The following is a 24,740-nucleotide window of genomic DNA, read 5'->3' on the forward strand; positions in this document are numbered from 1 at the left end:
TTGTACATCTATCTAGTTTTTTTATTTATTATTTTGGTGTTGGAAACGTATGGTAGACTAAGGCGGCGTTTAGTTTAGTATGCTATTGCTTGCACAACATATCCAAAATGTGGGTAATCAACCACAGCTATTGTATGATTAACTTTTCTGTGATGTGGGTTTTAGTTGTCACATTGTGTGTTTGTAGAGTTGTGTTTGGAGGCTCATAGTGACAATCTTGTGTTACGCGGGGCTTTTATCTTACTTCCCAGCTGCGGTTCAAATACAGTAAGTCATGTAATAACAATGCTGTCAAGAACAAAGGAAGGGAATGTTTACATTGTGCATTTAATGAATCCACATAGATGCCAAGTACAAAGGTTACAGAGAAATTGGCTTTGTTGTCATAAGATTTTGCAATAGTGTTACTCACGTTACTTCAGTTTTTTTCATTAACCGTAAATTATAAACATCACTGGAGATTCAGAGACTCACATTTAGAAAAAAAGGTAACATATTGCAAGAAAATAACAGAAAGACACAAACAGGCAAAGTGAAATGACAATGTTTTCCACAGAGCAAAGTGCTGTCACTCAGCAGTCGGCTCCTTTAGATTTTCTGTTTACCAGTCCCACTCCTGCTGCATTATGCTCCTTAGTCTTAATTTTTATGCGACAAAATACCAACCAGAACATCAGTCCCTGTGAGTTTGCTTCAATTTTTGGCATGTTTGATGTTAAATGAGAATTCAGTTTCATCTTAACGGGTTACAACAGTGTTTTTCAACCAGTGTGCCGTGGTACACTAGTGTGCCATGGGAGATGGTCAGCTGTGCCGTTGGAAATTGCCCTCATTAACTGATCTAAAAACATTTAATATCTCCAGGATATCAGCTCTTTGTTCATCCAAACAGGCCCTGATAAAATACTGAGTAGTTAGGAATATGAAAGATCATAAAATACTTTTTTCTTTGTGTTTATTTGATTCTATTAAAGACATTTTGATAAGAATGACGGTACCGCGATTTAGCCGCAGCTTCAGCTCTGTTTTCTGAAAAGTCCCGCCCCTTTAACTCTCTCCACCAATCATCCTTGGAGGCTTAATCACACGTCATCAGTCTGACCAATCAGAAGTGGTTAAAGTCTTCACTTCCTTGTTCCGATTTAGCTGATAAAGTCTCTCAGTTCCAACAAAAATACCAGCTAAAGCTCGTCTAAAAATAAATAAAAGATTTTATTCAAAGTTTTCAAAGACTTCATCTTTGATTAAGACAAGAGAAAAATTAATAGAACTTTAATATGTCCACTTTTTGTGTAGCTACAGAAAACATCAAAATAATGTTAGTCTTTTTGTGTAAAATGCATCAAACATATTGTGATCATGTAATTGTTCACAATATGTGGAGCAATCTTGCCCCTTCCCATCCTCGTTGCAGAGAGCTTTCTGTTTACACACTCTCCCACTAGCTTACAGCCCCTCGCAACCCCATAACATTATCGTTTGCAACAAAAGGATGAAGAATATTGGAGCTGTCCAGCCGTACAGTGTGAGCCTGATGCCAGCTCAGATGAGGAAAATGAGGAACATTTTTAAACTGCATTTTTTTGTCTGCTCTTGTTTCACCCCAGATTACATAAATACTCAGAAATCTAATTTTAAGATTATTTTCTTAATACATGTCCTCCATCATCAGAGAAATACCAAAAGAACATGTTAAAACGCTAAAACACAGTTTTCATCAAAGTGGGTCTTTAAAACAGTAATTGCAGTTAAAGTTAGTGTTGCATTGCCATTTCAGATCACGCTGGTTTGCATGTAATAAAAAATATTATAAGTCAATGCATCGGAACATTTTAATCAAGGCAGAATGATAACATGTTGTTGGACATAACTCTAAAGTTTATCATTAACAGCCAGACTTAAAAAAAGTCAATCTTTAATAGTCCTAAATTGGAATAAAGTGTTTTTATATCCATGTTATGGGGTACCTGATAAGAAAGTGTGGCTGTGTTTTTAATAAGGCAATAATATGGAGCTACATGAGTGTTTTAGTAAAAAGCAGGCTCTGCTTTATAGATTGGAGATTATCAACATGAGATGCAGTCAAAAAAATGGCAAGCTCTTTTTTAGTGATATTATAAAAGCTAGGGATACTTGTTGTTGCTGCTTTTTCTCATAAAAAGGCCTGAAAGCTAAATGGACTGAGGCAGAATACACCACAGTGCACTTCTGCTCAGCTTTGGCTTTGTAAACAGTGTAGTTTCAAAAGCCATTCTGTCATTTATGACTTAGTTCTGTTAATGAAAGCAAAAGTCTAGCCATCCTAGCAAGCTGTAACAGTAATCAGTGTGTAATGAAAGCTTGATAAAAGGGGTCTTTGCTTGGCTTAAAATGTCCAGAAATGTTAAGCAGAGAAAATTTCCTGTCCAATTAAGATGGGATATGTGGGAGAACAAGAGGAAATTGGCTGTTGAAGTTTGATTCATCCGAGTGGGTTCAGACAGGCAAATTGAAAGAACTGTGAACCTGAAGAAAAAATACGTTTTTTGTTATTCCTGAATCTGTAAGAGTTGAAGCTGAGGTTGAGCTTTCCACCACAGACTCAAACATTCATGTGTTTGCATTCAGATGTAACAGCAGTAAGATTTATTTTTCTTTCCGATCTGTTCTTTGCAACAGAAGTCAACATCTGACTCCATCTACAAAAGCAAAAACTTTATTCACTCTACACCGATCCTCTTACTGGAATAGGACATTACTTCACTACCACACTACCACCCTCTGGGTCCTCTACCAGAGGGTCCTGCAGTATCTTGCTAGCTGTTCCTAGCACTGCGCTCCTCTGGACTCAGAGGTCTGAGGTCTTTGCAGAATCTGCTGGAGCCACTCCTCCAACTTTGGGGTTACTGCCCCGAGTGCTCCAATGACCACAGGCACCACTGTCACCTTCACTTTCCAGGCTTTCTCCAGTTTCTGACGTTCCTTCTTCCTGATGTTGCCATCGCTTTTCTTCTCACATTTTTTTTTCTGAACACTTTTATTGATTATAGTTTTATCATTAAACCCACAATAAGTGATGGTGTCAAGTAAAAGTATATAAAAAATAGAAATAAAGCTTTAAATGAGCTAAGTAAAGCGGTCTGGATGTAAAGTGCACATTGCCGGGATATTTAGGACATGGTTCTTCCAGCATCATTATAAGCATCTAAAGCAGGATGGGGAACAAGGACAAAGGACTTTAGGCAGAGTTAATCTTGTCTTGCTTCTTTCTCTGCTTCCTGCTCATTTGTCAAATCTTAACATAAAATGGCCATGGAATAAAACTGTTTGTTCTATGAGGTCAAAAGAAATGGCCTCATTAAATTAAAATCTGACGCTTTTGAACAAAGAAATGATTTTGCTTTTATCAAGTCTTTCATTAGTGAAGCAAAAGCTTGAAGCTGCCTTAAACAAAAGTTTAATATTTTGTTTGATGAAGATGTGCTCATATCAGGTTCACTTAATAAGAAAAAGATGTGTAATAACTGAAACAAATCTTAAGTTCAAATAAGGTGTTTAGAGATATTTTTCTGTATGGATTTGACCATAAACATTATTTTATGTCGGAGTTAAGAAATGTGTTCCTTTTGAAAAGGTTTTTGATGTGGAGGAAAACCTTCTTTATCTTATACTTCATTAACATTTTCCATATGCTGCTGCTTGAAAGGAAAATATTGACTTTCTTTCGTTCTCTCTCTCTTTTTCTTTAAAGCTAGCATGTTGTGGCGTCTTACCAGATGCCAAGTGTTTTTTTTGTTTGTTTTTTTGCCAAAAAAATGGCAGCAGTTTTGCCAAACTTGAGCAAATGAGTGTTTTTATTGATGGCTCACCAGCAATCACTGAAAGCAGAGAAGCTGTTTCATTTTCCTTTATTCTGCTTCAGAAGAAAAGGCAAGAAGCTCGGGGAAATGGGGTGTAGCACGACAGAAAGGCATCACACCTTCATCTGCCTCCCCTCCCTGCTTTCTGCCTCTTGAGATAATACCTGTTTACTTTGCAAATGGTTCACAGAAACTCTGTTGCTGCTCCAGCTTCACTTAAGACAGTTTGCAGCCAAATTACATTCAGATTTTCTAGCACCCATGAATATAAGATGAGAACTGGAGCAAAGAGCAAAACTTTTCATTTTCTCTGCACGTATGCTTTACATCCGCCTGCTCTCCTTGTTAATATTCTCTATTCTCACACAACGTGGGATTAATTAAAAGACTTTGGTTCAGACAGCGAAGTCTGAGCTCAGAAATGACATTGTAATGGTGCAATTTATATTAAAAAAGAAAGAGTAAAGCACAGTGTGCTGATCAAAATGATCTTTTATGTTATGTGTTTATTTAGCGAACTTCTGTTTTACAATTTTTAAGCCCAGTGTGCTCCTCTGACTGTTGCTGAAGAGTCTCGGCATGGAGGGAAGCCGATATAGATTATCGAGTCGTCAGAGAACACAGCCTGCTCTGTTTAGGGTCATTCCATGCTACACAAAAACATCAGGATGTACACACATACACACCAGGACAGAGGGTTGCTACATCTAACTAACTACTTAAGAGCTGACCAACATTTTGGAAAAATCTCTGCTTTAACAGTCCACCCACAAATCAGCTTCAAACTTTGAGCAAATGTCATTTATCTGGGTTTTAGTGGTTCACTTACTTACAAAAGAAGGTTAAAATAATAAAAAAAAGAAGGGGGGGGGGCACGCAATCTATCTGTGACGGTTGTTTATGGTAAACATGCAAAGCCTCATACAAATCATGAGTTTGTTTTTACTGAGAAAGAGAAGGAGCAAGCCGCACCGCCTCGAGGCATTCGCTTCATTATTCAGCTGATGGATTTAGCATTTCAAATGCAAACAATAGAACTCTGTCAATGAGTCAATGTCTGTTTATTTCTCTTGAGAATAATAATAGTAATAACTGAGTAAAAGCATTTTTTCTGAGGACTTAAACAATTTGGAGAGTTGTCACCATGACTTGGTCTCTCATTATTTTAAGAAGGATGTTTTATGAAAGGTTTGGACTGGAATGTCTTGAGTATGTTCTTATGATTCAGAGGAACTGCTGATTATCTATCTAAGGACTTTTCTTTAAAGTGCTTTATTGAATTGATTTACATTCCAAAAGAAAAAAGCACTTTTCCTCTTGCAAAACACCTCAAAGTAATTTTACATAAATTAATTGTAATAAAATAATAGTAAAAATAGTAATCATGTACAATCTGCACATTGTAAAAAATCGAACGGGGAGAAATGTCCATAACATCAAATTAAAACATGAGGAAATTTAAAACCGACTTCAAATCTTAGTTAAAAACAAGAAGTTTAAGTTTTTTCCTTAAAAATCTCCATAGTGGAAGAAGCCCTCACATCCTCAGGCAGGCTGTTTTCTCAAGGGAGGCTCACACTGCTTGAATGTGGCCTTGCTGTTGTTAAAAACCAAAACTATTAAAAAAAACGTTTTTTTTTACAAAGCAAAGCTAAAATCTTAAGTGTTAAGTATAATACTTTAAGTAAAATAATACATATATTGACTTAACAAAAAAAACGTTAATTAAAATAAAGTAAAATCTGTCATAAGGCTTATATTTGAGTAGATTTTGTTGTAAACGTGATGTTCAACTTTCATTTCTTCCATTTTTTCCAAAAACAATCATCAAAAGATTAAAGAAAATTGTGAACATATCAGAAATCTTTATTAAAAAACAACATGTGCAGAAACAAATAAAGATACAACCCTATTGCTTGGTTTTGCATCAGACTCTTCATTTTTAGAATTACATAAATGTGTGTGTCAACCAGTGTTAGAACTCCAAATACATATTTTTTCCAATTTCAAAATGCTAGGAGCCACTGCTTGAATGGGTGGCTAAGTCCACTTTTTCTGTTGCTCCCTCATTAAATCCTTCAGCAGCAAAGCATCATTGAGGAGCCGAGCAGATGAGGGCTTTTAGCGCACTGGAACAGTAGACTGGCACATTAAACTACTCAAAGCCCAAGGGATTCAGCAGCAGAAGAGCTTCTGTGTGGTGAGCTGATAAACTCCTATGCAGATATAACTAAGTGCAAACAGGGTGTGATCAGACATCATGTCGGCTAATTAGGAAATATGGACATTGATGTTGTTTTGCAGAAATGTAAGTGAAATTGGTGTCAAAACAAACGGTTGCTTTCTGATTGTTTCCCTGTTCTTGAATACAAACACACTTCTTTCAGCTGTTGTTGTTATTCACTATTCGGCATATCTCTTCAGGGGTCGCCACAGCGAATCAGCTTTCACTGATTTGCATTCTTACGTTGAATGCTTCTCCTGACGCAACGCTGTATATTAGCTGGGCTGGGGACCGGCACAGGGGGACCCAGACTTGTAGATACATAGTTAGGCAGTAGCATTAAGGGTCTTTCCCAAGGACCCACACCAGATGTGACTCGCTGATTTGTTTAGCAAAAAAATATGTAATTAAAATGGAGACTTACCTGCTTTATCTGCTTCTGTCTGAGCAAACGGTTCTAATCGTGTTGTTCTGTTGAAACAGGTCATTTCAATCGTTATTTATTTTTAATTTAAAAGCATGAGATCAAGTCTCAGACATTTTCGACGTGGCATCACATACATTTCTACACTTTGTGACTTCTCACACAAGAGATCATGCAGCTTCAGGTGAGAAAAGCCATGCTAGCATTAAGCACAAACTGGAGGGAAAGTGTCATACAAAGTGATAAAGATGACAGCAGGAGCGTTTTTTCCAAGGAGACGGTGACACTGCAGTGGTTTGAGCACATCGGAAGACCTTGTATTTATATTTTCTGGAGTAAAACTCTTAATCAGATCCATCCACCAGTGCATGTTCAGTCAAAGGCTGGACTCTGGTTATGAAGAATGGTTTGTAACACGACAAGATATCAACAGCAGACTTTGGAGTATCAAGGTAAACACTGCAAGATACTAAGAAGCATTTGTTGTCAATCTAGACGGCCCACAGATGCCCCACTTCAGCTAGACAGAGAAAGATGACATATTAGATCCTTTTTAGGGGAACTAATGAGATAAAGTATGGTCTTAGTGTAGCTTTTAACCCTTTAACAACACAGATTTCACTGGCAGCATCTAAGTAATACATGCTCTGTGATATATCTTAACTCTTCAACTGGAACTCCATGAAAAAAGGGCCAGGATCCTACATGTTTTCCTGCTAACCTACCTCTAAAGCTTTTTTTTTTGGGCTGAAGACACCTGATCCAGGTAATCACCAGAAGGAAGAACAAAGCTTAAAAGCACTAGGATGTTAGCCGGTGGGCCCTGGAGTTGGACACTCCGGTTTTACGCCATCACTGTGATTCTAACGTGGAGAAAAGTGAATTTTCATATTGACTTATTTGCATAACAGTGCAAATCCATTTTTTTTCTTCATCAAGATAAGCTAATTTACATTCATTGCATAAGATACTGTAAAGTGTTGCACATGAGCTCAATGGTGCTTTTCTCTGTTTCAGAAACCGCTGGGATTACATTGAATGCGTAAAAGATTAAAAAGTTTTAAGTCAATCTGATTTTGCATTTTTAGTTGATCACTTTTCTCTTTTTTTTTAAAAAAAAGCCCTTTCTATATCCGAGCGATTCGGAGCCATGACCCTCAAACTCCGCCCCTTTGCTTCTTGTAACAGTGCCAGTTTTTTGGCATTGAAAGTAAAAGAATCAATAGAAAACGGACATGGTAAAAATAAAATAGTGTAAAAAAGAGATGAGTAAGACTAACAATGCAAAATAAGTTTGACTTGAGAGGTATATGAATTTTTTTAAAGTTACTTTTGGTTTAAAATGTAAGTCTTGTCATTATTTTTCCAAATATATATATGTATATATTTTTCCAATGCCAATTTTTTGGTTCCAATTCCACGTTAGGCTGGCGTCATTAGAACACCATGAGATTAAATGATACTTTGCAAATTAGCAGCATACGGCGTGAAGGGATTAAGGAGTTTTCATAAACAGTGACACATTTCTTCTTCATTCAGTTTTTTTAACTGTGGCTTCAAACCAGGCCTCTGATGTTGTTGTTCCTGTTGTTTAATCCCATAGATGGTTCCAACAAACCCAAACGTTGACTTAAATTTAATACTAGACTCTAGCCTGATCAGAGTAAACACAGGACCCTCACCAAACATGTTTAGACTCAGTGGGATTTCCATTATTTTATCAGTTTATAAATGTATTTCAATTCTAAAAAGGAATTTTTATTAGAACAATGAGAATAGTTTCTTATGTGGCCCAATTGCAAATGTGCTCAGATTTTTATAGAGGTTTACATCAGACTTTTGGACTCCTCTGTAGATGGAGTTGATGACAAGAAGGAGAACAGGTGCTTGCACAGACATGTCATTTGTTAGTAATAGATCGTTAAACTGCTTCTTCATAGGCTGTCTTCCTAGTCCAGAAACTCCAGGTGGCTCCCTGCATGTTTGCTATGGTCAAAATAACTGCAAGCAGGCAAAGGTTTGGGATTTTCTTTTTTCATTCTTAAAGGGATTTACCAGTTGAACACTTAATCCAAAAGTGTTTTGATAAAGGTTTCATTTGGTAACCAACAGTAACATGGTGTGCAGCAGTGAATGGGTGCTTTCACAGAGGCACAGTGAGGTCTTTCTTGCATCCAACACCAGGAGGGTCTCCAATGCCAAACGGTCGCAGGTGCAGGATGTCAGGCAGCAGCAGAGATTTTGGCTCATCTTAAAGATGGCTTTCATTTCACTTCCTGAGGCAGCTGCTGTTAGGTTTCTTTTTTTTTTTGGTGGTCACTAAGGGGTTCTTCATTTTCCAGAATATCTTCTATCTTTTGCCTGGATGGGTCCACCCGGAGGAGCAAGTGTAAAGAAGAGATATGAGTATTTAAAAAGGAAAGGGGAAAAGATGGCCAAATATGCTTCTAAATGGAGGAATTTTTCATCCTGATAGCCTGAGCATGTTCCCCAGATGTACTTGTGACACAGTAAACCAAGCTTTGATATTTGTTATTTGATGATGTACAGCGGAGTTGAAGGGCTCGGGTGAGCACATTACGCCAAGCACTTGAGAAAAACAGGGATTCTTGTCTCGTGACAAATCAGAGAGAGCTGCTCTGCTGGTCTGTTCAAGCAAGGACGTTAAAGGTGGAACAAAATACAAAAAAAAGGAATAAATCAAAACAATTTAATTATTAACTGAACTTGCGTTTGAAACAAACACAAGTTCAACTGCTGACAGGAGGCTTGGAGGATCAAATAAAAGCAGGAGAAAAAGCAGATGCAGAACAGAGGGGGGAAAAAGAGACGCAGTGTTCAAGAAAATTACAGCTTTTCTAAATCACCACTGTGAAAAGTATTCTTTATCAGGATGCGTGGGCGCAGAGCTGGAGAGTCTGGAGAACAGAGAGCGTGTGGCAGAGAGATAGATGAAAAGCAAGTCTCAGTCACTAACAAGGCACCAGCTGAGGAGAAGATTGACAGAGATGTTCACGTGTGATTCACGGCTCAATCAACAAGGAGTCACACCTATTGGACCAGCAGCAACGGCAGGCGTATCATTCAGTTAAAAACCCACTCCGATGAAAATGGTGTTTTGGGTGTTTTTAACATGTTCTTGAAGAATTTTATCTCTTGATGGAGGATATATATAAAGAAAATTATGTTTTAAACTGTGTTTCTCAGAATATCTTTATGCCATTTGAAAACAGTTGTAGTTCAATCAGCGGACCACAATCTCCCTTCCCAACTCGATCCATGTACGTCTTTGTTTTCCTCGTCCGAGCTGGAATATCAGAACAGTGCGGCTGGATAGCTCTAAAATTGTTCGCCATTTTTGTTGTACAGATAATGTTAGCTTAGGGTTGAAAAGGGCCTGTAGGCTAACGGGTGAGAGTGCAAACAAAGGAATTGTGGGAAATGAACACCCCGCCAACAGTTGTGCCCACAACTGGTGAATTTCTAATGAACTCCTGCCGCTCTGCAGAAACTATGTCCAAGAAATCGATGGATTTGTTTTCCATTTTGGCTAAAAACAGATTTATTATAATTAAAAGACCACCGGAAATGCTTTTGCAATATCAAGTGCTGATTGGAGTGGGGCTTTCATTTTCATATTTTATATCCTTTTTTAATGGTTTTCAAATAAAATGTAAAATTTATGTGATTTACATGAAAGAATGTATATTTAATACACAAATTTGATTTGTTTGTAATTAAATAAAAAGACTGTTGTGAACAAATGAACAGCTGATGCTTTCTAATTTGATTGTGTTTGTTAACAAAAAAAATCTATAATTGTGTCTTTGAGTTGTATTCCCTCACTGGAGGAAACAAATTACCAAAAACATATGAAATGTCTCCTTTCCATGCAAATTTGATGCCAAATTAAAACGCCACTTTTTCCCTTCTCTTTTTTTTTCCATTTTGTTCTATTTCAGCCATGAAGTCTGACCGTAAGCGTCTGAAGGCAGAGAAAGCTGACCTGGTGAACCAGATGCAGCAACTTTATGCCACTCTGGAAAGCAGAGAGGAGCAGCTCCGTGACTTCATTCGCAACTATGAGCAGCACAGAAAAGTATGACACTCATGCTCACACCGTGTATCTGCCACAGCAAAACAATGTGTGAACCGATCCATCAGGATCTGTGTGTCTGCTAGGAGAGCGAGGATGCAGTAAAAGCTCTGGCCAAGGAGAAAGATCTACTGGAAAGAGAGAAGTGGGACCTCCGACGACAGACTAAGGAAGCCACAGAGCACACAGGGATGCTGCGCTCCCAACTTGACCTCAAAGAGAACCGCATCAAGGAGCTGGAAGCTGAGCTGGCCATGGTAAGAAAGACAGATGAGTTGGAGATCATTCAGTCGGCCTCTCTTATTTCAATTCTTCTTTCTTCCTTGAGCTCAGTTTGAAGTGGGATACAAGGCACTGATCAACCCTCACCTCTGCAGACAGAATCACCTTTTTTATTTCAATAGTTTTTCCAGTTGGTGCTTTTTATTAGATCTATTTTATTTCTTTGTGACATCATTTTAACTTAGACTGACTTATAGAAGTGGTTTTGAACAGTACAGGACAGTATATTATCCTCTGCTTTGTGGGGGGGGAACATAAAAGCCTTTAAGAATGTAATAGACAATTTTTTGTGTTATGAAAAAAATGAAATTACTTTTTAGAAAAGAAGTTGCTCTAACTATAGGCATTTGTCTTAAAGTTTTGTATTTCCTTAAACACAATGTGCCCCTTAAACCCCTGACTTTAAGAAGACAGAATTCACTTTAAACATCATTAGTTCATGGATGGGTTCATCACAATAATTAAAAGCTAATTTATTTTGGGAAATCAACTCATAAAGTGAAAATCTATTTTCATAAATAACAGCAGAAATGCTATAAGTCTGTGGACAAGCTGAGGAGTTATGGATGCCCAGGTTACTCTGTCTGAGGCCTTCGGCTCTTGGTTTGGTGTCCCATGTCGTCCCATAGATTCTCCGTGGAATTCTCTCATCATTCACAGGGATGTCCCCTAAACTGGGAATTGGAATTTTTGGTAGTGTTGGCTGGTACCAGGTCCTGCTGTTAAATAAAATGATCATAGTCAAAAATAATGGGCACCAGGGGAATATATGAAGTTCTACAGTGGTCCATTCACACCGGGCATGTGTTGCACGTTCAAGAACACGTCAAACTTGGGTTCTTCCATGCGCTTCTAGCATATGATGTTCACACTGGATTGTCGCTACCTGATACTAGTGCATGTCCGCCACCTACAGTTGGGAGAGGCTTGGTGCAAAATGTCAAAGCGGGGCAAATGTTGCGAATCAGTCTACAGGCTTTTTTCTTTTATAGGTCTATTCCGATATATCAAAGACTTGGTTTGTGACCGGGCACAAGCAACATTTATTATTTTCTCCTCATGACCAATTTTCAAAGTTGACACTTCCGTGAATTAAAAAGGACGCTACCCATACATCACAACCAAATCTGAGTCCCTGATTGGTCAAAGTCCAACTGGTTTAACTTTCAACATGCATTCAATGGCTTGAAGGTAGAGTCCAAAATTGGACATAAAACTTGCGTAGCGATGCACAAACATGACAGTTTTGAACAAGGAAGCCCCAAAAATACGTATATAATAGTGTGCGTTCACATAGACTTTTTATTGGAAGTGGTCGCTTGAACACTCGTTGCACATCCCGGTGTGAACGTAGCTTAACACTTCCTGGTAGACACTGACTTTGGACCTGATCAAACGACGTGGACCAATGCCAGTAGACAATACAACTCTTTTATACGTCTACTGAGGAATCTTTCTGCAAGACATCAAGTAACTTGGATTTGGTGCTTGTATTTTCTTGATCCAAACTCTGGTGATTTCTAAAGAAAAGAGGACTTTATATTAACGAACAATACTGCTGATGTAGTTTCAGTCGAGACTTCTACAGTACAGCTTTATCTGGTTAAAGAGCGCCTAATGAATATGATGGTTAAAGACCATCTCCTGGATGTACGGTGGTCCATGTATCATTGATTCCTGCAACTGACTCCTGTATAGAAATATCCCCCCCGGGTTTCATTTTTAATTCCTTTCAGGGGTGTTGTCACCTCTGCATCTTTTTTTAACCACATTGTTTCTCCCCGTTCTGTTCTCCAGTGATGTGCTTGAATGCAGCACTCTTTTTTCAGAATTTTTAACAATTGTCTAACTTTTAAATTTATGAGGTCTTTTTTTTCGGTAAATTGTGACTGACATTTATTATCCTTGATTCTTAGTCATTGACTTGTACTTACAGTAACAAAGAAGTTTAGTCATGATTGAACTGCTTTTTTCTCATTTGCTATGTTTTGCCTGAATTCATAAAAAGAGATCTAAATAAAAATAATAGTACAGACATGCTCATGTGTCCAACCCCCCAGATGAGTAACTGTGTCAATCAGAGAATGGAGTTCCGGTTGTTTGAGCGTCTTGGGGACAGGGACTACTCTCCTAGGTTCATAGCGGTAAGATGGGCACAAGTTTGACCATTTGACCTCTCATGTCCCTCCCAGTCCCTGGAAATCTCTTCAGTTTGTTTTTTAAGTCCCCTCTCAGATGCACGTTTTGACTAATCTTCAACCTCCCTCAGTGATCCCAGTGATCTCAACTTCAGTTATCCCAGTCTTCCCTTGTGATGTGTTTTAAGTCTTATTTGCTCGAGAAAAAGAACACAAACAATTACCATTGTTCTCACAATTAATAAATCTGACAATAGGTTATTGTGTTATGCATGGAAAAGATTGAGACTGATAAGAAATGTGCTTTTGGTAGATAGAGATGAATGCAGTGAAGCTGACTGTCCTTTTGGTTTGCAGTCTTTTTGTGCTTGGCATGATAATAACATTCAAATAAAAGAGTTTTTTTGCATTTGTTGAACAACAGCATGTCACAGCTAATCATAAAAGGCAGAAAAAAAGAAAAAAAAAAAGAACATTTTGCAAATACAAACAAGCACATCTCCCAAGGCTCTAGCCGTCTGTTGTCGCTTCTAAATGACAGCTCAGAGCAAATGTATTCATTGCACCAACAGAAAGACTTCATTGTTTTCAGTTACCCGACTCTGAATAAAGCAAAAGGAAATCAGAAATGTTGCAGAATTTTTAGAACACAAAAAGCTGAGTTTCCAAGCCTTGCTCCTGAGGAACTCTGTCTTGCATGCTTTATGTCTCTAGTAAACCTGATTCACATAACTGTGACTGATAATCAGCTCCATGCAGAGCTGATGAGTTGAAGCTTTAGACAGGAAAAAACAGACATGCAGGGCAGGGTTACCAAAGGACCAGGAAAGCAAGGCAGACAGAACATCGACATTAAATTCTAACTGTTTTAAAAATTCAGAATTTATAACTAAGCTTATAAATATGAAAATGTGAGCATGTAGAGCAGAAGAAGAAAAAAATGTTCATTTTGTATGTTCATTTTAAACTGTTTTCACGGTTTGCTTGCACGATGCTGATTTGCTCACTGATTGGCTGCATATGTCGATCTTCCCTCTTAAGGCCAAACAGTCTTTAGCCACCTTAACAAAGGATGTGCCCAAGCGTCACTCTCTGGCCATGCCCACGGAGGCGGTCGTCAACGGCAACAATCAAGAGTGGGTGATGCAGGCAGATCTGCCACTGACTGCTGCCATCAGACAGAGTCAGCAGACTCTCTATGTCCACACGGGCCATCCCACTGACAGACAAGGTAGGCCAGTATGAGTGCACCTTCTCCCTGCATATGAACTGGACCACATAGTGCGGCCTGAAGCCTCTGCATGCTTGTTTGAAGCTGTTTAACATGCTTTCAGTTTTACCATCTGCTTCCTGTGGTCATGATGTCCTGTCCTCTTTTGTTTGTCTCACCTATGACTGATGCTGGCTCTGAATCAGCTGCATGTTGAACAGGGTTTGCTGGTTAACTTAATACTGAAACTCCACTAAAAATGAAAGTGTTTTAGTTCAACTATTGTTGACATATTTTTGCTTATTAATCAATCAATTTTTCAGCTGCACACTTTCCCATTTCCTTATTTCTCTACAACTTGTTTCTCCTCAAAATAATTGACAACACACTATAGATAGATACAATCCAAAAAAGGTAGCCTAAAAATAGGAAAAGAAGAATAAAATCCCTAAAAAGTTGTAAAATTATCTGTCCAACCAAGCAGCAAGCCATTCTTACTTAACAAGAATTCTTATAGGACATCAAATTCTACAACAAGGAGTTTCACACATGCATTCAAAAAGAAAACAAGAAAAAAAAAGCTGTTAGAAAGAATTACTGCAAAATGAATGTTAAACACCCCAATAGTTCATTTTGTTACGGTGACAAAAACAATGTAACAAGAGGAAAGTACTTATTTCAGAACAAAAGGTGGAGAAAATGAGAGCATTTTCTTAGCAGTTGGTCAATTTCATTAAATCCTTGTAAAATCTAAAACTCGCACTTATTATTATTCCATAATAATAGCAATGGATGCCAGTGTAACTTACTAACATTTATCAAACTTTAAAATAACATCCTTAAAATGGCGGTTCATTTGAGTTTTTTTGAGTCTTAATTTAAGTTCTTCTGTTGCCAGGAGTTCGCCGCAAAAGACTTTTGACTCATTTTTATAATAATTCACTAATTTCTAGATTCTATATTTTAACTGGACAAAACATTCCAAATTGTGCTGACTTTTAGATAAGCTTGGAAAGGTTTAAAGCAAAGAGAAGTTAAAACAACTGAAAACCTAGTAAAAATCTTGAATGTCTAAGATAGGTTTGGAATCTTTGCAAGTTTTAGATAGATACTGTAGATCACATGTGTCAAACTCAAGGCCCGCAGGCGAAATGTGGCCCGCGAGAGCATAAACGTTTTTCATTTCTTAAAATAAAAATTTGTGTGTATTTATTCATATCTAAGGGGAATCTGACTTTAAATATCGGATTTTCCATATAACCTAACCTGACAGAATCCAATTTGAAAGGATTTATGCTAGAGTAACAAGCAAACATATGTTTTCTATGCAACTGTATTTGTCACTTTAAAAAGTTATAATAAATAAATAAATTAGTAATTCAACATTAAGGAGTAGTTACGTTTATTTTTCATTACGTTTAGACACTTGTATAAGTTATATCTGGCTCTTTGAGGACAACCACTATGCTGATGTGGCCCTCAGTGAAAATGAGTTTGACACCCCTGCTGTATATGGATTAATGGATAGATGGATGGATGGATAGATGGTCAGTAACACTTTTGATGTATTCTAAAACTTTAACTTTTACTGTGTCAACATGTTTTTTTTCCTGTTATGTCACTCAAAGGTTTTAGGAATGAAAGGTTCATGTAGAACTAAGAAAGAACAAAATCATAAGTAACAGCTGCAGAAATCAAGAAGCTCTACTTTTTATTACTTTTTATCAGCTGATGACTAAAATATGAGACAAAACTCCTCAAAATAGGCTTATGCATAAACACCTACAGTATCAACCCCAGCTTATTTTATTAGTTGTACTTCATGTATCAGCTGCGCTGGTACACGCACTCAACATTTGTGAAGCTGTTTTTCCTGTTGCTAAGCAACTGCAGCTGGTTGCTAATAACTCTTCTGTGGCTACAGCATTCTTTAAAGCTTTCAGCGCAATTTTCGAGACATGTAAGAAGATCAGAGTTGACTGCCTCGCTCCCAGAAACACCCGCAAAAAGAAACGAGGCTTCACTCTTCTCCCTCTCGTCCTGTTTAGTGGCGGCTGTGCGGGTGAGCCCGTGCCACTCGCGTCAGCCCTCCATCATCTCTGACGCCTCTGCAATGGAGGGGGATCGGTCATCCACACCCAGCGACATCAACTCCCCACGTCATCGGACTCACTCCCTCTGCAATGTAAGAGCTGCCCACCACCGCACCCTCCCAAGTAATCGCCTCCCTTTTAAGTAACTGCTGATTTCTCTGCTGCATAGCTGCTGTCACTTCCTTACACCTCCCACATGGCTGAGTTCATGTTTGCCCCTCTGCTTGTTGTGTTTTCACTCTGCAGTCGTGACTTGAATCATTGTGGAAACCAGTGGTGGTTATGGAAAAAGTGCATGCCTAGCAGCATGGAAAGTGCCACTTCCCATCTGTGTTAAGGTCTCACCTCTGTTCCTCCTCACACTCCTTCACTGACTCCTTTCCACTTCTGCATCTCTTCCTCTTTGCTCATCCCTTCATCTCCCTCTGGCGCCCCTTCTCTCAGTCCCTAGAAGATCTGGAGGAGGCGAAGCGTAAGAAGAAAAAAGAGAAGATGGGGCTGGGCTCGCTGTCCCGTGTCTTTGCTCGGGGGAAGCAACGCAAGTCTTTGGACCCCGGTTTGTTTGATGGTACTTCAACACCCGATTATTACATAGAGGAGGATGCAGACTGGTAAAACACATGAGTCTGAGTGAACCCCCTACAGAGCCGTTGTGGCAGTTTTAAGAGGACATCAGTACATTGAATGTGTGCGAAGATGGGGTGCTGTGTGCGGATAACGAACAAGTATGCGTGGTCTCACCAGCATGCACACTTTCCCTATGAATGCCAGTCAAAACCATGTTGGAAAGCAAGCCTTGCTTTCGTTAGGGTAAATCTTGACAGAAAATTGCAACCGTGTGTGTACAATTCATGTAAATAGCGTGGTGAGTGTAACACAGCGATGGTGTGGACATGCTCTGTTGTATCTGCCCCAAAACAGCTGTGTGGAATGATTGTCTAATTATTCTTTATATTTGACTCTTTGTTTTCACTCGACTGGAAACTTGAAGGACTGCTGTATCTGTAAATAATAACTGGTTGTCGTGCACTTTGTGGGTGTAAATGTCTTCATGTCCTGGATTTTTTTTTTTTTTCTTAACATTGTACCCTCCCTTTCCCTTACTACTACGGTTGCCTCTATTCATTGTCCTGTTTGGTTCAATCCCTCCCTTTTCCACATGTTCATGATGAGAACACTTTCCTGTAGGCAACATGCAGACTCCCCAAATCCAATGCTACTTTAACAATTTAAAATACAAAATAATCAGAAGTGCTGCTGTTTATGTAAAAACATCAAAAAGCAGCTAGCATTTTTTCATTCAAAATATCTTTTCTCCCAATTCTACACAGCCAAACAGGAAATGTAAAACTTATTTTCTATCTGTTCAGATAGAAGATGCGTAACCTCTGCCTTGCATGAACCGTCTCCAAATGCATGTTTATTAGAACCTCACTGCAGAGTCGCCTGTTCCTGTGAATGCTGAAAAGAGAGGTCAGTTACTGATTTTGTCAAGAACACGTGATTATATTTAAAGAACAACTCAAATTACATTTTGATCTATTATAAAAGCGTTGCCAGTGTCTTTTTATTATGGTTATGACGACTTTAGTCCAAATAAAAAATCGGCGTAGTTTTTCTAGGACATAGTTTCTGCAGAGCGGCAGTAGTTTATTCCAAATTTGCCTCTGAGTTGAGGGTGGGACTGCTGGCACAGAGCAAACCCGTCTCCCCTTCACCTCCCCATTGCTGAGAACTAACTGTTTAAACAATCTACCGCTAGCTGACAGGCAATTAAATCTAATTTTATTGATGCAACAAAAATGGCAAGCAATACTAAAGCTAGCCAATGATACGTTTGATTCAGTGATTCGTTTCTAGGGCAAAAGAAAACAAAGACGTACGTGGATCTAGTCGTGGAGCAGGAAGCTTGTGGCCTGGTCAGTATATTTTTTACGTCACAAATAAGATCTCTTTCAAACTGCTTTTTTTTTTTTGCCCCAGATTCACACGAAAAATACTCATAAATGCACTTTTAACCTTTAAGTTTTTAATATATGCCCTCCATGATCAGAAAAATGCCAAAAGAGTATGTTAGAAACACTAAAAACACCATTTTAAGTGGGTATGCAAGAAACCATTTCATTTTTGTCCATTTCTTCTATCAGGAACTCACTTGCAGCTCAAAACCAGAAAGCAGACTATAAAAATTTTTTAATGACCTCTGCTCCTCTGGAATTAAGGTTATTTAAAACGATAACCAGAATCCCAAAGAAGATAAGCAGACATTAAACAAACCACTGTAACATCGGGGAGGGCAGCCATTAAAAGTTAAAAATCAGGATTTAAATACACTAATCAAGCAACCACATACCGTCTCCCATGACCGTGTGAACTCACCGGAAAATCTTTTGCAGAATTTAAACCAGTGCTGCAAAAAAGCAATTAACTTTGAGGTAAAGGTTAAAACCATTTCATCGGGGGGGAGGGGGGGGATGTCCAAAGGCATCGAATTCTTTTCATCCTTTCTCTGGATTGGAGTCTGCACTTCCCTCCCAGGAAATCTTTTCTCTTCTTGATATTTAACCAACATTGTGTAATACTCATCCTCATCTGGAACCACAAGGAGTGCCAGATTACATTGGATTTATTTTTAACAAGTGTTTTTAGGAGTGTTCATGTAAGAAATTTAAATATATGTTTTAGTCATTTCTTTTGCATAGGAACAAAGAAATCAACAACTTTAATTTATCAAATATTCAATAACATGTATGAAACTTTAGGCTACTTTTACTTTTCAATGTAACCAAATTGAATCCGCTAATGGTGAAAAAATATAAAAGAAGCTTACTGTACTATTTTGTTTCTTGAGCCACAATGTTTTTTTTCATAAATATTTTTTTTTTTGTAAATGAGATTACAATACAGAAAATGAATGAATATTATTATTGCTAAAGAGTTTTATTTAAGGTTAAAGATGTAGGCCTCATGGCCAGACTTCTTTTCTGAAGCCCTGAGATGTTTAGCAGTGAATAGTAGCAACTTTTCAAGGCATGACAACAAAGTTACCCTTCAAAGAACTAAATGAGAAAAATAAGACTATTTTCAATAAAATGCAAAGTGATCATTTTCATGTGGCTGTCCTCTCTTAACCGGTTTGTGTTGTGTTGGTGTTTATTTGTGGGTTCGGCTGGCATTTCTAACTCATACATGGCTTCCTTCAGCCCAGAAAGCCCTTCTGTAGGTGGACTGTGCCTTCAAATGACCTCCTTTTTTCTCATCTGCGTCTTTTCTGTGTGAGAAATTGGGATCAATAATATTAAAAAAAAAAAAAAAAAGTAAAAAGATGAGAAAAAAGAAATGGGGAGAACTTGTATGTTAACATGAGTCTATTTTGATATGATCAATCCATTTCTAACTCTGACCATCTTGTGAAATTCCTGTGAAACTTACTATAGGAGAAGGTTGCTGGAGATAAACTCTCTGTAGATATTTGTATCTGCTTCAAAAAAAACATTCTGAACTGACCTTTTAGTTCAGCTCTTCTTCAAGTTGGATTTATGAAAATCTAAGAAAAATCGAGAAGAAATTCTCAAAATTCTGAAACTTTCTATAATTCATCAGGGATGCTTGCATTTTTATCTATTTCTAAAATTCTAGAACAGTGACTGGGTAAAGTGTGTTTCGCAGGCAAAACCATTTTTCCCCAACTTTTTTGTAGGATGAGTGTTTGACGGCACACTAATATTGCTGGTGATTTAGGTGATAACTTGCTGCACTAGATGTGCCGTCTGACCCATCACATTGACCAAACCCAGCACCAAATGAGCGGCCTGTTTGTTTAAAACTCTGTAATTCTTACTGCAGAGCAGCGGACACATCAGACAGCGTTTCATCTTCATGATTTATTTTCAACATCAATGAAACAATCAAATAATTTATCTAATCCTAAACCGAGAGTCCAGGTTGGTATAAAAAAGTGGCGCTATAACTACGAGTGTTGTTATTTTATGCCAATGTCTTTTACCCCTTGAAACCTGAAATTATATCCAGCTATGAAAAAACACATAAATTATTTTGCTTTCAAGTAGATCCTAAATTAAGGTAAGTTTGGAGAAGAAGTGGTTTGATACATATTTTCACCATTAGGGGTTAAGGTGGATAAAACTGAAGCTTTAACAAACTACCGTAGTATAAATATGCAAAGTTTCAGAACTCTGTGATAATTATCTGCGTTGTTTTTAATAACAGAAAATTCTTTATTATCAAAGTTGAAGTTTATTTGGTTCAATAAATGCAACATTTTGCAACTTTTAAATGATAATCAACATTAACCAAACAGAAATGGGCTGAAGCATCATGCTCATCAAAGCAAAAGATACAATTCACACAGAAACGAAACCTAATTGGAAGTTCACAAATGTATCACAAACAGAAAAATCTAAATATTTAACCAAATACATATTCATATATACACAGTCATACACATATACATACATATATATACAAACATGTATTACACATAAAATAATATAAATGTACTTATACAAAATAAAATTTCTCTAGTATTTGCCATTTTTTTCACATTTTAACAGTAACCTGAATTGTTTAACAGTATTAACTAATTTAAGATCTTTATCCAAAGAATTCCAAGGGTTTGTTCCAAAAACAGAAGATGCATGATTCAAACAAAAATTACCTCTTAAATTATAATGTTTCCCTTTTCTCAAAATATATCTGCACTCTCAAGGGCAAACTGTTTTGAAAGGCACGAAAAGAAATTTCAAACATTCTTGCACATACACAATCTCCCCCATTTTTAATGCATTTGATTGTATAAACAGCACCTCTGTGGATTCACCAAAACCATCTTTAATAATTACTCGAATTTCTCTTTTTTTGATGTTTAATTTGTGGATCAATATTTGTTTTATATATATTTCCCTCAATTTCCAAAACAGACAGGAAGTATGGAAGAATTAAGGTTTTATTTCTGTAAAGTATACCTGTGGCTCTAGATATATATTCTTTTATATGTTCAACATGTGACTTCCAGTTAAGCTGGTGGACAATAATGAATCCAAGGAACTTTGTTTCATAAACACATTCATTTTCTACTCCAACAAAATAAAGTTTAATATTATCCTTTATTTAATTGCACCAAAACCTATCAATTTAGTTTTCCCCATTTAAAATGCTTGTTATTCTCAAACCAATTTTTACATTTTACTTTCCTCTCATTATCTAAAAAATGTCTAAGATAATCAGGACAACCTGGTGCAAATGGAAGATAATTGACATTTCCATTTTTAAAAATGGGTCTCAAACTTTGTTATATTCTGTGAAGTTTATCCCCTAAACTGTACTTTTGAACTCAGTTCAAGTCTGTGCTCTGTTTCCAGGAGTTTAAGTAAAAGAATGCTTCTAAAGATGACTTAAGCCAGCTTTAATGAAAATAGGTTTATTTTAATGCAACAGTCATTTTATTAATCTTTTGCCTAATAAGAGGTGGTAGAAGCTGCCAAAAAGATCAGTCGTTAGGATATCCAATGGCTGATCTTGGTAAATTAAGCGATGGAAAAACAAAGAACCTTGAATGAATTTTTCAAAAATGAAAGATTCAAAATAAAGATGACTGATTGTGACTGATTTTCAAAGAGAGCAGCATTCCCACTGAAATAACAAAAGAGATGCAGAGTAGAAAAACAAACAAGCAAAAAGCTTCTGCTCTTTCCATTAACAGAAGGATGTAAGAAGAATGCTTTTATCCACAGCACATTAGCCTCTGTGTGTTCCTTCCAGTTTTATCCTTAATGGTTCCAGCCTACAGTCAGGCACAGAGCAAGTCAAAGATTACGGTGTAATTCCTAGAGTTGCTATCAGGTTAATGCACTCAGAATACAAGGAAGCAAAGCCAGGGTCAAAGCTGTGGCGCCATTGCCACCTGCTGGCAGTGGCATTGAAATGAACGCCCACTTTTTTTCCCCCTGGCCAGACCATTCCTGCTGACAGGTTTGTTTTTAGGAAAACAACAGTAGTTAGATGAGTTGGTGCCAAAGTAAAGAGTCTTCAGAAAGCTGCAGTGAATAACGAGGAGCAAATGAAAACTTATGACAGTAGATTATAATAATGTCAGTGAGACGCCGTCCTAATGCATCAAAATACCCATCCATTTCCTCTGCAGCTGGTGCGGCAGACTAATTTAGACAGATGAGTCATGTTAATTCAACTGCTAAAACAGATGCTGCTTTAATGGACTTCTTAAGTGAGGAGCTTGTTTTTGTAACCCGCATCTTTCTTATAAAATAAAAGGGAACAAAGGTTGATTTTATTAAAGACTACTTTTCAGTATTTAGCATTTTAATGTCTGATATCTATCACTATTCTCACTGCCAACTGTATCTTCACTCACAACCGCATCACCCAAACATCTGCACCATCCCTTCACCCACCCAGACTCAGAAAGCCTCTACAGTTCTGCCCACCTCAGCCTCAATCTGTCAGATGGGTCAGAGGACCAGCTGGACCGCCTCCAACAGGTGGAGTTGGCCAGGATGACACCCATGTCTCAGTGGAGAGCGGGCACCGTGCAGGCATGGCTGGAGGTTGTCATGGCAATGCCTATGTACATTCGCACCTGCTCAGAAAATGTCAAAAGTGGAAAGGTTGGTTTAAACTGCTCACTTTACATAAATATAATGCAGCGAATCTGCCTGCAGTTGTTTGCATTACTCACTTATGAAGTAGTTTGTAAAAACACTGTCATTTGAACATTGTGCAGGTTTTACTGGGACTAACGGATGAAGACCTGGAGCAGGGTTTAGGCGTCACCAATCTGATGCATCGCCGGAAACTCCGCCTCGCCATTGAAGATTACAGAGACGCTGATAACGGCAAAGGGTATGAAGTCGTAAAATCTCATGTCTGGTACAGTATCCTTATATTAAAATTCCTGAACTTGAATTTGGAAATAGAGTCTCACCTTTAAAGAAGAGGCAGCATTTCGTGATGCTCAGGAAAATGGCTGAATTACATTCAGAACTTGTTTTTCACACAGACATTCAAGGTTAACACAGTGGCCTATCTCTCTAATTGATAGCTGTTAAAATCGACTTGTTTTTACTGTAATTCTAGAACTTAACTGATTTTGAGTTTTATGTTTTTTTTTTATTGCAGTTTATAAGAATTTCAAAAACAATTCAATTCAGTTTAATAGCACTTATTCACACTCATCTCTGGCTATGATACGCAGGGGCATCATGCAGCATGTACATAAAAAAAAACAGCCATGAAAGGATCATAACCCCAGCAAATTTTGACTTGTTATTGTTCGACCAGAAAGCGTTCTTTTGACAAATGACAAATGTATCTCCAAAAACACATCAAGCTGATGTACAATAGGCTTTATTGTGGAAACCTTTCAAAAGGCTGAGAAATGTTTCTCAATGAAACATTTCTCCGCCTCTATTTACAATCAAACAAAAACTGAAAGGCTGTCAATCTATTGGAAATTTAATACTTACACCATTCCAAAAAGCCCAAGTTGTTCTAATTTATTCAAAATACCTGGATTCATTGGCTACAGGTGTTTCAATCAGTTCAACAGGTAAAAAATAGCAGCTTTGAGAGATTTTGGGACGTCTAGACTAAGACAAAGGACCTCTCAGGGGACCTGCAGCTCTGCTTTGCAGTTGTTCTTGTGTATGGAAAGAACAAAAATCCCATAAACCAGTGTTTTCAAGTTACAGTGGTAACAATGCAAAATATTATTAAAATATACAAGTCGTTCCACATCTCAGAAGAGTGATATGGAAGCTAAAAGGGTCATCTGTGCTGACAGGAGGATACTGAGAGATGGAAAAATAAAGCAATCCAAGGATCTTCACCAAGGTCATTCTTGGGAATTTGAGCTTTGCTGGTGACACTTTTGGGTTCCATGGACACAGAACACACCACACCAGAACATCGCTTCTCCACATGAGGCACAATATCTCTTCCAAACTGGGCTCATGTGGACAAACAAAAATGTCCTCTGTTCCACGGTCTGGTGAAACTAAAAATTAATAGATTGACTACAAAAGATTTTTTTTTTCCAAGTCACAGTAAAATGGAAATAATGAGAAGTCATCAGGATGTCCAAAAAAACTGGCAGTCTGCAAAGACACCAGCCTTGGCCTCCAGTGAACATTTTAACCGGATTTTAAAATGACAGCGACCCAAAACGGAAAAAACTCTTCAGATATGTTTAGTGAACAACAGGATAGTTTTGCTGTGGCCTCGCTTAAATCCCACTAAGGATCTGTGGAGGGAGCTAAAGCTCAGGGTGGTGGCACAGAGACCCTTCCCCCTGAAAGAATTTGAACTTATGCAAGATGACAAATTGACACAAATAGCAGGGGAGACATTAAAACATATTTTGGGCCATTGCAGTAACAGTTTAATTACTGCAACAGCC

At 37.8% G+C, this 24,740-nt stretch overlaps 1 protein-coding gene and 1 long non-coding RNA gene across 12 annotated transcripts in view; one reads left to right on the top strand and one right to left on the bottom strand.

Annotated features, from left to right (window-relative positions):
• kazna (kazrin, periplakin interacting protein a) overlaps window positions 1-24,740 on the top strand; it is a 172,509-nt gene that overhangs the window by 143,951 nt on the left and 3,818 nt on the right. For 4 of the 11 annotated variants that reach the window (XM_078949904.1, XM_078949908.1, XM_011476908.4 and 1 more), the window contains 8 exons: window positions 10,450-10,586; window positions 10,670-10,840; window positions 12,926-13,009; window positions 14,045-14,234; window positions 16,262-16,398; window positions 16,751-16,874; window positions 22,742-22,950; window positions 23,067-23,185. In XM_078949904.1, coding sequence (XP_078806030.1) covers window positions 10,450-10,586; window positions 10,670-10,840; window positions 12,926-13,009; window positions 14,045-14,234; window positions 16,262-16,398; window positions 16,751-16,874; window positions 22,742-22,950; window positions 23,067-23,185 — 1,171 coding nt within the window. The remainder of the gene's footprint in view (window positions 1-10,449; window positions 10,587-10,669; window positions 10,841-12,925; window positions 13,010-14,044; window positions 14,235-16,261; window positions 16,399-16,750; window positions 16,875-22,741; window positions 22,951-23,066; window positions 23,186-24,740) is intronic. The other 7 variants (XM_078949906.1, XM_078949913.1, XM_078949912.1 and 4 more) reach the window with 3 other exon arrangements.
• On the bottom strand, window positions 22,628-23,401 carry LOC144993925 (uncharacterized). The gene is made up of 3 exons (XR_013657223.1): window positions 23,268-23,401; window positions 23,022-23,169; window positions 22,628-22,922 (listed from the first exon to the last, which is right to left on the bottom strand). It is a non-coding gene; the product is annotated as an uncharacterized LOC144993925 (long non-coding RNA).

The sequence above is a fragment of the Oryzias latipes genome, chromosome 7 (genome assembly GCF_053564925.1).
Source record: "Oryzias latipes strain Hd-rR chromosome 7, Olatipes_Hd-rR_3.1".
Classification (NCBI taxonomy): Eukaryota; Metazoa; Chordata; class Actinopteri; order Beloniformes; family Adrianichthyidae; genus Oryzias; species Oryzias latipes.